Here is a 12,982-nt window from a genome sequence, read left to right on the forward strand (position 1 = left end):
ACAATTAGTTCACATGCTCCGGCCCATAATGTATATTTTAAGCAAAGCCCAGTGTCTTTAAAGAACATTCTGGTAATGTCGGAGGCCTGGATTTGTTGCCTGCTCGTCCCCCCGTGCAGCAGCGGCCTGTTTTCCTCCCCCTGTTGTGTGTTTTTATTATTTTCCCTCTGGCTTAGATGTGTCAATCATTCTCTCCCTGCCATTGGTTGGAGAGTTTGCGTCAAAAAGTTGCCAGAGAGGCGCTTTCTCAGCAAATCTCCCTGAGAGCGGGACCGGCCTCAGCTCCAACTCAGCCTCCACTGTGATTAAAAATAAAAATTGCTAGAGCAGCCCTCACTCACCACATCTACTTTGTATGTATTGCAGAGGGGCCCACGCGTGTTTAGAACTCTAGCCGCCTTCCTCATTCTCCGTTCTTTAAAAAAAATTTTTTTTTGGTTGTGTTTGACTTTTCATGGAAGGGTGAAGACTGCAAGGTTTCTAACTCAATACTCTTGATTTCTTTTAGGATAGCTGGCTATTTGGAATTTAAAGGATATTTGACTTTTTCTAACCTCCCATGAGGCTGTAAGGTAAGTGTCCGTCTGTTTTGTCTATATCCATATCTACGTGTCCCCGTGTCTGTCGGCCATCACCCCAGTACCTCCAATACACCGACCGATGCCCCTCTGCGAACGTGGAGTTCTGTAGGCGGATGTATTTTTTCTCTTACAAATTTTGAGGTGTAATAACGATCGTTGCAAAAAGAAAAATGTGATCTAGAGATGAGAGCGGTAGTGGGAGAGAGACAGAGAGCGTGCTCCTGGGGGTCGTCGCTTCTGCAAAACGTCGTCGAAACGCTGCGAATGTAATCTGGGGTGTTTTGGAAGGTTTTGTTTGTGGTTTTGTTTTTATGTCAACGCCGTTCTGGGCTTCTCCCGCGATCTTTGCGTTTTGGCACCTAGATTGGATTGGGGTCGTTTGGATGGATCCCAGGGACCTTTTTAGAGTCCGAGACAAAAAGATGCAGATGTAACTAGATGGATGGATTGAAACAACAATAATAAAAAGCCAGGCGCCTCCTTGGGCCCGCGCGCCGGAAGCCTGGTTCGCTTGCGGGTCAGGCTGGGCCGGGGGCCGCCGCTCGAGCTCCTGTCTGCCCCTGATGAACGTGAGAGGAAACCGGAGCGGATAACCGAGGAGGCTGGGAGCGCTGGCTTCTCGTCTGCCCCGGCCCTCACTGCTCGCTCCCTTTGGCCTCCTTTCCCTCAGCCTAGCACAGCTCGGTTGTGTTTCTCCCAAAAGCTTCCAGATCTTTTTGCTTTTGAATACCCACCACCCCCCAAAATCCAAACCACCCTGGGTTGTAATTACGCAGCCTCCCAACCCCCGGTTGTCGTGGTCTCCGACCCTGGTCACCAGGCCAAGCGAACGTGAAGAGTGTTTTTTCAACATGACTTGGCCGGGTCGTGGCCCGCCCCACGTAGCCTTCCGCGCGCACCTGGGGCGGGCAGAAGTGGCAGCTAGTGGCCTCTGCTCCGCCCGAGGCCGCGGCCGGGGCAGGGACCGGAATCCTCCCGCTGGGACCGCGGCCCCTCAGCTGTTCTCTGGCAGGGAGAAGCAGGGCTCGCCCGCGCGCTCGCGCACCCCTTTCCCAGGCTCCAGGACAATGAGGTGTCCTGGCTCGGGGCCGGGAGGGGGCCGAGGGGTTCGCCGAGGCCCAGCCTGTGCCATGGGTCGGCCCAGTGAGAACCATCTGAAGGTCCCTGCCAGCGCCGGGCGCGGGCGACGGGTCGCTCTGCAAACTCCCAAGAAGTCTTCGCGTTGCTGCGTTCAAGTGACTCTTGAAATCGATGCCCGATTTCGGGACATATTTTTGGAAACCCAAGTCCCCTGTCAGGATTCCACCGAGTTGGCTTTTGCTTCCTTCACAGACAGAACTGGTGCGCGGTCAGCGAAGGCCGAGCGGCGCTGACCCTGCGGTGGTGGATTGCTTGGGGAGGGAAAGGGGAAGTCGCTCCTAGAAATTCTCGCCTCCATCCTAGAGCTTCGGGGTCAGGATTTCTCCTGCTCAGCTCGGGACTTTCTACAGGCACCAAAAGTTATTAGCAACAGAGAGGGGAGTAGGAGAGGAAACTCCTCCCCCCAGAGTAAGGTAGACACCCAGACCTCAGCGCTAACACCGGGGCTTTCTCCCAACGATAATTAATAGTCAAGGCCAACCCTTTTGGCACGTTTCTTCCTCCCTCCCTCGCGGGTGGCAGAGTTATTTGATTCCCCGAGGCCAGAAACTTTCATTCGAGTTCGCCGGAGAGAGGCCAGCGCCGGCCGTTTTCCGCGGTGCCCACACGTCTCCTTTTTCTTTCTTTCCTCCTCTTCGTCATCTTCCCAGCCGCAGGCCAGCCGCCAGTCCGCGTAGTTTTGTTTCCTTTCCATCATGCAGAAAATTAATCAGCCCGGACGAGAAGCAGAGCGGAGCATGGCGGCCTGTAATTAAGGGACGTGTGCCCCTCGGATTATCTCGTTAGTTTATCAAGAAAACATTTATTATAATTAATTCTCGGACGAGGTAATTATTGTTGAGCGAGGACACAGCAACTGGTAGATGGACTTCTTGGAAGAAGAAAAAAAAACAAGGCTTGGGGGAGGGGGAAGCGACAGATTGCACGAATTGACCGTTAGATATAAGGCTGCGCGGGCGACGCGGGCAGTGGAGCGGGACCTCGGGCGCCAGGCCTGCGGGGCTGCGGGGCTGCGGGCCTGCCGGGCAGGGACGCGGGACCCAGGCACTCGCGCCCGGAGGTGCCGTCGCCAACCGGCTGCCGGGACTCGCCGCGCGACCGCGGTCAGCTTCTAGGTATGAGTTCTCCAGAGGCCACCTCGTGAGCACTCATAGTGAGGCGTGGATTTTTCAAAAGTTATTTCTTTTCCCCCTTCTGGACCCTGCTTCGAGAGGAAAAGGGCTTTGAAAGTTAGATTGAAGGTCCCATGCCTTCTATGCAGAGTGCATACCTAGGCCGGTTGTGGAGAGAATCTCTTAGTTTCGGGTGGGTTTTGATTTTCCTCTTTTCCTTTTAAAGGTGGATCCAGAAGCAAAAGTGAAAATAGTCTATTCCGAGAATTTTAGCCATTTTGCAATGGTAAGGGCAAAGGGGCCCCTGGAAGGATCTTAGCCCTGGTGCTTTCTGTGTGTTACTGCTTTTTATGTTGGAATGTGCTACTTTATTGTATGATGTGTCAGGCATTTCTAATTGGGTGAGAGCTCGACATGTAAGAACATTTCCATATTTCTCAAGGGTACATCTGATATGATTTTACGATTCTCTGTAGCACTGTAGTTCAAAACTTTGCAAGGTAGTACGATTAAACAAAAAATCTCCAATCTCCAGTTTAGAGGCTGTTTAAACACATATACAACTGTATTTTAAAGCAGTCGTATATGTGTTTAAACAGCCTCTAAGCTGGAGATTTTTGTTTATTTTCGCAGCCTCCAAAGAACAGCATTTTGAAAAGAAAAGACAATGCAAAAACATAAAGTCTGTATTGTAGGAGCAACTAAATTAGTTTTACTGAGGATAATACAAACTCCTCCAAGAAAGACATTTATAAAATTATATTAAAATAGATCTTAGGGTAGAAAAGCATGACTTTTGTGCTCTGAATTTAAATCAGAAAGAAGTTGCAGTTACTGAGTTTCATTTATGGACTTTTATGCCTTGCTGTCTTAAGCAACGTAAATATGAAAACCCGGAGTCCTTTAAACTCAGTAAGACCTTTATCTTGTATCCGCCATTTTGAAGCAATCTCTCATGGTGTCAAAGTTTCAAAGTAGAGATCCTTGCATATAAGTGCCACATTTTAGGAAAATAAAGGCCAGACTTGCAAACTGCCAGTCTATATTAACATCTACTTTGAATCTCTTTGCTGGGGTGGAGTGGGGGAGCTCAGCTGAGGAAAGTAAATAACTTTTCTTTTTCTTCCTTTCTTTTCCCCCTTGAGCTCTTTTTCTTATAGGATTGTAGGAAACTTGAAAGGTAGGGAGAAATTCTACTAGTTTCGCAGCTTTGGGTGTTTGTGTATCTACTTTCTTCAAAACTAAAATGTGCAAAAGGCAGTTAGAGTTAACAGGAAACTCTGCTGCAGCTGCCGAGGACCCAAATGTCTGAAAATTTGCCTCCCGCAGGATCTGCAGCCTCCACACATCAAAATCAACATGGAAGCAGCTTGCACTACAAATGTGGGGTCCCGTCATTATCTGATTGGTGGGATTCTAACATTACTTCACAATTTCTGGCAAGCCCTGTGACAGTCTTGAAGACTTTTTTGCAATATGCTTAAATATTTGATGGGTGTCTATTAAAAGTTAAATACTTGTTTGTTTAGCTTTCGTTCCTTAGACACATATAATCAAGGTTCTCCAAAACCCTAATAAATCTGTTACTTACCTCGAAATCTAATTACCTAGACTACTAATTAGGTGAAAATGATTACCGGAAATGACTTCAAATGTGGAATAATAGTAGTTGAGCGGTTTTTCCAAGTTTGTCATTTAGTAAGTTGGTATTTTAGATGTTAAACGCACTGACATTTTAGGTTCGCAGCAGTTGAAAGTGGTAAAAAGCTAAGATAATTAAAATCTCTGCCTTGGAAAGGCAACAGTCTGGGGAGAGGTAGATTTCTTGAATTGTTTCTTTGTTTCTCACCAATGGGCTTTGTTATCAGCATTATTTATTTAGCCAAAGAGTTCTTTGTCTCTGCAAATGGCCCCAATCAAGTTTTGTTTGAGACAATTAGCTAGTGCCAGCCAATGAGTCCTATGCAAATGTAGTGATAGGAATGCAATGTGTGCATTTGAAGGCAAGGGGTTTTGTTCTTGGGGAAGGCAGATTGTAATTGCTTTCTTCGGGTACTTTTTTTTTTTAAGTTAGGGTGGGGGTGGGGAAGACAGGTTTATCTGGTCTCCCACCATCCCCTCTAGTTCCAGAGCAGCTGGGGGTGGGGGTGGGGGTGGGGATGGGGGTGGGGGAGTGTCTGCAAGTCCTTTAAAAGCCTCTGCCTCGCCTAGCCCGTGCTCTTTTTAAGTTAGTGGTGGAACGTGGAAGAGCTGCTGCCTCCGAAGCAGTAAACCAGCCCCTCTGTTTGTTTGTTTGCTTTGCCCTTAGTTCCACTGCTCCAAACCCACCCACCGAGGACTCTGAACCTGTCCACCCCGGGCGCATCAAGATCTTCCAGCTGGGTACCCCCGATTTGGGCCGACTTTGCACCTCCAAACAACCTTAGCATGATGTCTTATCTTAAGCAACCGCCTTACGCAGTCAATGGGCTGAGTCTGACCACTTCGGGTATGGACTTGCTGCACCCTTCCGTGGGCTACCCGGGTAAGTGAGCCCTGCTGCACTCCCGCACCCCCCTTCCCCACGCCCATCCTCCAGGGATGCAACACCCTGTTCCCATGGAACACGGGGGTTGGCAGTCACACTGTCCCCACCCAGCTTCAGGCTAGGTCTCCACTAGGTTTGCCTTCTGAGGAAGCAGTCCCAGGGCATTTACTGACCAAGCAGAGAACAGGGGTTGGGAAAAGTGAGTAGGTGGGTCTGCAACCGTTACAATCACGTCACTTTATTCTTAATTCGAGTAAATCAGGATTGGCATCAGAGTGGGATGAGGAAGGTTACTGTCCTTGTCATTTGGGCAAAAGACCCCTGCCCATATCTCAATGCCCAGTTCCTCAGAAGTGTCCTCTTGGAGAAGCTGAGTTTTCCCTCCGTAAGTCCTTAGCACCCTCGGGCTTTGCAGTTGTTCCCTCCATGCCCAGGCCTTCCCCTATGACCTCCTGAGCCTGCTTTAATCCCAAGAGGCGTGACTTCCTCCAAATGCGAGTGCTTTCCTTTCCGATCAGATCTGTTTAAAAATCCTCCCAGAAGTATGAACTATGTCCCCATTTTAAAGATGGAGGAACAAAGGCCCATGGTGTGCTAAAAACCATGGGAACAGGATCCAGATTTCCCCCATCAATTCGAGCTGCCAGTCTGTCCTCGGAGATCTTTGACTTCATGGAATAGCCTTTTTGTGTTGTGGTTTGGGGGTTGATCTTGGAGAACTTTTTTGTGTTGTCTTTTTAAAAAGTTTCATTTGTTAACTTTTCAAGTGATGCTCTGATTGGAGCAATCTCAACACCAAGAAGAGTAGGGAAAGAAGCAGCGTGTGTCCTGGGTCCCCGGGGAGCAAGGCTGGGGAGACGGTGGGGAGAGCATTGGTAGGCTTCCGGTTGAAGGGCTGTGAGGAACGGGGGACTGCTGCGGGGTGGAGGGCAGGGGCGTCGGGGAACCCGCGGAAACGCCTATGACTGAGAAACTGCTCCCCCACCCTAAAGGGCCCTGGGCTTCTTGTCCCGCAGCCACCCCCCGGAAACAGCGCCGGGAGAGGACGACGTTCACTCGGGCGCAGCTAGATGTGCTGGAAGCACTGTTTGCCAAGACCCGGTACCCAGACATCTTCATGCGAGAGGAGGTGGCACTGAAAATCAACTTGCCCGAGTCCAGGGTGCAGGTAGGGCAGATGCAGGCAGAACCATCCTTCCTGATCATGCCACCCTTCCCCCAGAGTATGGGGCTGTGGAGAGCCCCAGGTCTTTCAGAGGACTGAAGGAAGGCTTGAAATTCTCCTTCACTCACTAACGGGCCAGGAAACTATTCTCCTTCTGCCCTTTTTTGCCTGCCTATCACCACTTAATCCTGTAAGCAAGGGTCTTCAAGGCCTGGGATGCTGGTGGACAGAGACCCATCCTTGAGCAGATTTCGAGAGTAGTCACGTGGTGTTGTAACCCTTCCCTTCCTCTGTATAGAAATCCTCTCCTATTCTCATGGATTCGTACGTGTGAAAGCAGCTCAGCTCCTGGACAGTCCAAATATTTTTACAGATGAAAAAATAGAGTAAATGACTTGCTCAAGGTCATAACTAAGTTTGGTGGCAGAGTCGGGGTATAGACGCAGCTGGTGCTTTTACCAAATAAATCAACACAAAAAGAATGTATTTTCCTTGACTTCTTAGAGATTGAAGAGAATTTTCTAGCTCTGAGCCATTTAACAGATAAATATCTACATAATGTCTCTAGTGACACCCCTCTTGTTTTAGTTCCCCTAAACTTGACCTTAAACTGGAGAGGGAAGGTCAACTCCAGCTTGCCTTGTGAGTGAGCCCTGTACAGAATTCTCTGCAAAGTGTTTAGCACATAAACCACATACACACCTGGGCCTCTCCTTCAGCTAGAATATGTTTATGAAAGCGACAGACATCAGTGTCAGTTGCAAATTGGGAAAGGGGCTTTTTCAAAGTAGGTTAGAGGAAGTTTTAGCACTTGTAAGGCTTGAACCAAAGTCCTCACTAGGAGAAAACAAATGGCTCCAAATGGTTGGTGGTCTTGAGCTTGGCCTTGGTGGCATCACTTTTACAGCAGTTACGGCACCCATACAGAGAGCTCATTCAAAAGTTCAGCTAAGGATTTGTCCTCCAGAAAATGCCAGTAGTTTCTCTTCTAAGCCTCCTCGTGCACCAATCATAGCTCCTTCATTGCAGAATATGAACAGGGCTGGTAAAGAGAATTGTCAAGATTGCAGCAGGGGGTTGAAGTGGTAAGTCAGTAAACACAGCACAGGAGACTGAGTCTGTGTGCTGAGTGGCACTACTCTAAAGACACAGACTGGAGTCTCAGAGACTAGCAGGTCTGTGCTCCAGCTCCAGGCAGAGTGCATGTAAGTCACTCCTTTTACCACAAAGAAGCTTTTAGCAAATAGTGGCTTTCAGACCTCTTTCTTCAACAAGATCATGTCTTCCCCTTGGAGCTTTGTTTTGTGAGTCTTTCTAAGAGAGACAGAAGGGTGATGGAACCAACCAACCTCCATATTAGCAGTTGCTCCCTGGAAGATGAACTGTAAATGAAGTTAGGCTGTTCCTGTTAGCATGTAACAACAGAATTGCTTTCTCTCACTTCTCATGTGTTTCCCTCTAAAAGACATAGATACATTCTATTCCTCTGTGAGAGTGTTCCAAAATATAGCTGGGTCTATGTGTATGTGTGTGTTAGAGGCGAAATAAGACAGGAAAATGATGTGGAGTTTTTGGCTGTGATTTGGAGGATTATCTTAAATGTTATTCTGGGCAAGAAATAAGGCAGTCTCAAGTGTTTTTAGACAGAGCTTCCCCAACTTTCTTACAAGTCCAGAAGTTTATATGAGAGTGCCACTAATAGGTCGTCAGTGGCAGGGGAAATCGTGTGTTAAGCTGATCCACCCATGTAGGATAGATCTATAATATGGGAGCCATTCTTGTCCTTAAGGAATTATCAAAACCATGTTGAAGAAGTTTCTTTCCCTTCCAAGGTATGGTTTAAGAATCGAAGAGCTAAGTGCCGCCAACAACAGCAACAGCAGCAGAATGGAGGTCAAAACAAAGTGAGACCTGCCAAAAAGAAGACATCTCCAGCTCGGGAAGTGAGTTCAGAGAGTGGAACAAGTGGCCAATTCACTCCCCCTTCTAGCACCTCAGTCCCGACCATTGCCAGCAGCAGTGCTCCTGTGTCTATCTGGAGCCCAGCTTCCATCTCCCCACTGTCAGATCCCTTGTCCACCTCCTCTTCCTGCATGCAGAGGTCCTATCCCATGACTTACACTCAGGCTTCAGGTTATAGTCAAGGATATGCTGGCTCAACTTCCTACTTTGGGGGCATGGACTGTGGATCATATTTGACCCCTATGCATCACCAGCTTCCCGGACCAGGGGCCACACTCAGTCCCATGGGTACCAATGCAGTCACCAGCCATCTCAATCAGTCCCCAGCTTCTCTTTCCACCCAGGGATATGGAGCTTCAAGCTTGGGTTTTAACTCAACCACTGATTGCTTGGATTATAAGGACCAAACTGCCTCCTGGAAGCTTAACTTCAATGCTGACTGCTTGGATTATAAAGATCAGACATCCTCGTGGAAATTCCAGGTTTTGTGAAGACATGTAGAACCTCTTATTGTGGGTGATTTTTAAATATACTGGGCTGGACGTTCCAGTTTTAGCCAGGCATTGGTTAAAAGAGTTAGATGGGATGATGCTCAGACTCATCTGATCAAAGTTCCGAGAGGCATAGAAGGAAAAACGAAGGGCCTTAGAGGGGCCTACCAACCAGCAACCCGAAATGGACAAACCAATCTACTTAAGATCCTGTCATAGTTTTAGATCATTGGTTATCCTGATTTGCAAAGTGATCAAAAGCATTCTAGCCATGTGCAACTAAACACCACCAAAAATAAAATCAAACAAAACTAAGTTGTGAAGGAAGGGAGGGAAGGTCATAGCCTTCTTAAGCAGAGGTGTTCCAATGTTTTAGCCAATCCTTGGTTGAATCTTAGGAATGAACAGTGTCTCAAGCTCATTCACGTTTCATGACCAACTGGTAGTTGGCACTGAAAAAACTTTTCAGGGCTGTGTGAATTGTGTGACTGATTGTCCTAGATGCACTACTTTATTTAAAAAATAATGTTCATAAGGAGTCAATATGTAGTTTAAGAGACAATCAGTGTGTGTCTTATAAATGGTACATCTGTGGTTTTTAATCTGTGCTAGACTTCAAAACTGTGATCTCCTGTTATTGTATGCAACCTTGAACTCCACCTCTGCAGGGGTTCTTCTGTGATTAAATAGGTTATAATTATAAGCAAAATTCAGAGCAACTGAGTACTGATCTAAAAAGATTACCTTTGGCTGGAGGTGAGCTGCACTGAAACTTTACGACAAAATGTCTCTGGACAAGGAGAGTCAGAGAAGAGAAGCAAAAGGACACTAATTCATCTGTAATTTACTGTTGGTAAGCCTAGCAGTAAAGAGACATTGGTCAATTGCTCTGACCCTGATGAATTATTAAACTGAGATCATTGTCGTTTATGCTTGCAGATGTTAACTGGAAAAGTTATATATGCATAAACCTTTTCTTCCTGGATTTGGCAGATATGTATAATTATATTAAAATGGTTCTAGCACAACATTGGGTCCAGTTTAATTTTACACCACTATTTACGAATGAGAAGCCTACATTCAGCCTTTCCTCCCCAAAACACGTTTTTCTTAGGACAGAGAGGAAATTAGCAAACTTATTTTTACTTTTTTTTTTTTTGCTAATCTATGCATAAATTAGATATGAATGACAGTGTTATGTAGACTTTTTGTGACTTTCATCAGAATTGCTCTGAAATTGAGTTTGGAGAGCCTAACAATCAATAAGATCTTGTTTTCCTTGCTTTTCCCTCCCTGCTTCAAACCTGAACTATTTCTTAGGCACTTTATTAGTATGTTTTAAAATATATCAAGTTTTTAAGAGGGAGGAGAATTGGAGTATCTCTGAAAACATGAGAATGACAAGAATTTCTTGTTTCTATTCTCTTACTTGGTTAAGGGGATTTTTTTTTTTAACTTCCAAAAACTGAGGTAAACATGAGAGGGAGTGTAATCAGAATCTGAAAGCAATTCAGGCAGAAATTATTTCTGAACAAAAGAGTTTCAGAAAAGTTTTAAAACCTATAATTTCAGTAGTTGAACATAAGGCACCCTGGTCAGTTTTTGTGTGTGTGTTTAAGAAAGTGCCGAGGGGGAAAAAAATGGGTCCCTTTTCAGTTGTACCTGCATTTTGTAAACCACTCACCAGAAAAGACAAATGGGCCAATGATCATGGTGCTCCTCAGGTAAAAGCAATATTTAATTTCATTTTAAGCTGCTTAAGCTCTTACAGCTGACCAAAATTAAGTGACTCTTGATTGTAACGTTTTAAATGAAGGTTAGCAGTTGCAACCATTTTGTTTTCTGGCTATTTCATTTTTCCGGTCTCTGGCTGCGCATGCTCTCTTGAACTCTGTGTAATCTTTCCTAATAAGTAAATTGGTTCACTGGTAAAGTAAATGCAATAGTTTGCAACCAAAATTTGAGGCCAAATTTGATGGCAAGAATTTTCAGCACCTATTGATAACCTTCAACATACTGTAGTTAACACGAAGTTAAATTGGGGCCTGAGGTTTACCCAGATTCAGGGTCTTAATCGCCCAGCTTTTCTTCTGCAACAGTAATGCAGAACCAAAATAACCATTTTCTACCATTGCCTTCAGTTTTCAGGATGTCCCGCAAGGGGCAGGGAAAGATTACCCTTTCTTTAAAAACAATAACGACGATAAACATTGGGCTACTCAGCCAATAACGCAGTTGGCAGTTTCTCTCCTGAAACTTTAAAAAAAAGGTCAGAAAGAAGAGGCACTGAGCACCCCCTGAAACTAATTTTTCCATCACCTCTGCACAACTTCTCTTAACTAAGACCACGCAGTTAAATCCCTTTGAATCAAAGGGGAAGTAGAAATGAATTCCCCTGACCGAAGGCAACGGAGGGAGGGAAGGAGGCAGGGAGTGAACACTGGCTTAAAGACATCCAGAGAGTTCCGATCTCCACTCCTAGTCAAGACCGGTTTTAATGAAGTTAATAAGCCCAATAATGGTGATACTTGGTACTGAAATGATGCCGTCCTCCAAAGAGGTCAGGGAGCTACTTCAGCTGCGTATCGGCAATTAACAACAAGTGAGCCGGCAATATAAGCTTCGGTTTGGAGGGCAGGTCCTGATGAGGGTGGGGGTAGTTTGCTTTACAAAGATCTGTTGCCCCAAACCTTTATCTTTCCCACAGGGATTCTTGGCCCTTTGTATTTCACCTTGGGAGTGTTTCTTTCCTTCCTAGATAAGAAGAGAAATTCAATCAACTCAATTAAGTTCCGGCTTTCGAAACCTCCAAGTTTTAGATAATGGTGGGTTTCCTCAACCCCTCTCCCACATGGTGCGGCTAATCTCACCTTTCCTGTGGGTGTCCCCCCAGGCCCGTACTGCCGCCGCCACAGGCGCAAGACGCTGGGAGGCTGGGGCGGGACTGTCAGAAGGAACGTGGTGCCGGGCTGCCCTCGCTCTCCGCCGCGCCCTCGGAGCTCTGGCTAAAGAGCTGGCTTTTCTAACTCCCCAATGCCCAGTCGGAGTTAGCTGGGAACAGCACTCACATCTCTGCCCCGAGGGTCCCCAGCCGGGGCAGACGCCGGACTCCCCAGCCTGGCTCTGCCCATTGGGCCCCACTCACAGCCTGGCGGGCCAGGCAGGGGCGGGACTGAAGCTCTGGCCTCGCTGGGTGTCCCCCTTTCTCTCTGGGCTGGCTCCGTCCCTGGCCCGCACCTAGGACTTCTCTTGAGCCTCAGCCCGCCCCGCTGGGCCTAGTCCTCAGGCCTCGGGGGCGCCGGGCCCAGGGCGCTGTGGGCCGCGGCAAGGCCGAGGCCCGGTGGCGAGGCCTGTGCGCCCGCGGGAGAGGGCCGCCAGCCAGAGCCGAGCGAGGGCCCCGCCCAAGCCCTGCAGTCAGGCCTCCAGGTCGGCCGCGGGCCGGGGCGCCCGTCGCTGGGAAACCTCGCAGCCTGGGGGAGTGCAGGGGTCGGGTCGGCCTTGGGGATTGGAGGATGGGGTGGCCCGGCCGGGAGGCGAGCGTCCTGCGCCCGAAGGAGCCAAAACCGAGCCTGACAGACGGGACGGCGAGCGGGGTCCACTGGCCGGGGAGAAGGGGCTGGGACGGCGAAAGAAAGCCCAGCGGGGCCCGCGGCCGCTAGTTTTCCAGGTCTCCCGGTAGGATGAGCCGCGGACGGCTTGGGAGGGGGCCGCTTCTCCTGGCCGCGAAGGGCGAGGCCGCCACAGCGGGGCCTCCCGCCACGGCTGTGGCCTCCCGCGTCACGAGCAGACGGGTCCCAGCAGGGCCTGCCTCAGGACCCCGGGGATCCTCCCAGGAAATCCAGGTACTCGGCCACTGGATTTGGGGGAGTCTGGCCCTCCGCTGGGGTCTCCCCCGGCACTCAGCTGAGGCTTTCGGGGGAAGGCCAAGTAATTCCCAGTTTGCCTTGGCTCATCCCCTTTCTCCCAGTCCTCTAGATCTCTTTTTTAAACTGAGTGCCTTCTCT

The 12,982-nt window shown here is 48.3% G+C and overlaps 1 protein-coding gene across 10 annotated transcripts; it reads left to right on the forward strand.

The window, feature by feature from the left end:
* The first annotated feature begins 249 nt into the window (after positions 1–249).
* OTX2 (orthodenticle homeobox 2) lies at positions 250–10,006 on the forward strand. Of its 10 annotated transcripts, none has more exons than XM_063645541.1 (5): positions 250–353; positions 509–572; positions 5,142–5,357; positions 6,353–6,528; positions 8,358–10,006. In XM_063645541.1, the coding sequence occupies exons 3-5, from the start codon at positions 5,261–5,263 to the stop codon at positions 8,976–8,978; spliced, it is 894 nt and encodes a 297-aa protein (XP_063501611.1). In that variant the 5' UTR covers positions 250–353; positions 509–572; positions 5,142–5,260; the 3' UTR covers positions 8,979–10,006. The 10 variants fall into 10 exon arrangements, with proteins under 10 accessions (XP_063501611.1, XP_063501615.1, XP_055143784.1 ...); XM_063645545.1 differs by having other exon boundaries at positions 6,377–6,528; XM_063645543.1 differs by lacking the exons at positions 250–353; positions 509–572 and adding exons at positions 2,774–2,836; positions 3,060–3,119.
* Positions 10,007–12,982: the final 2,976 nt, after the last annotated feature.

Source organism: Symphalangus syndactylus, chromosome 8 (genome assembly GCF_028878055.3).
Source record: "Symphalangus syndactylus isolate Jambi chromosome 8, NHGRI_mSymSyn1-v2.1_pri, whole genome shotgun sequence".
Lineage (NCBI taxonomy): Eukaryota > Metazoa > Chordata > Mammalia > Primates > Hylobatidae > Symphalangus > Symphalangus syndactylus.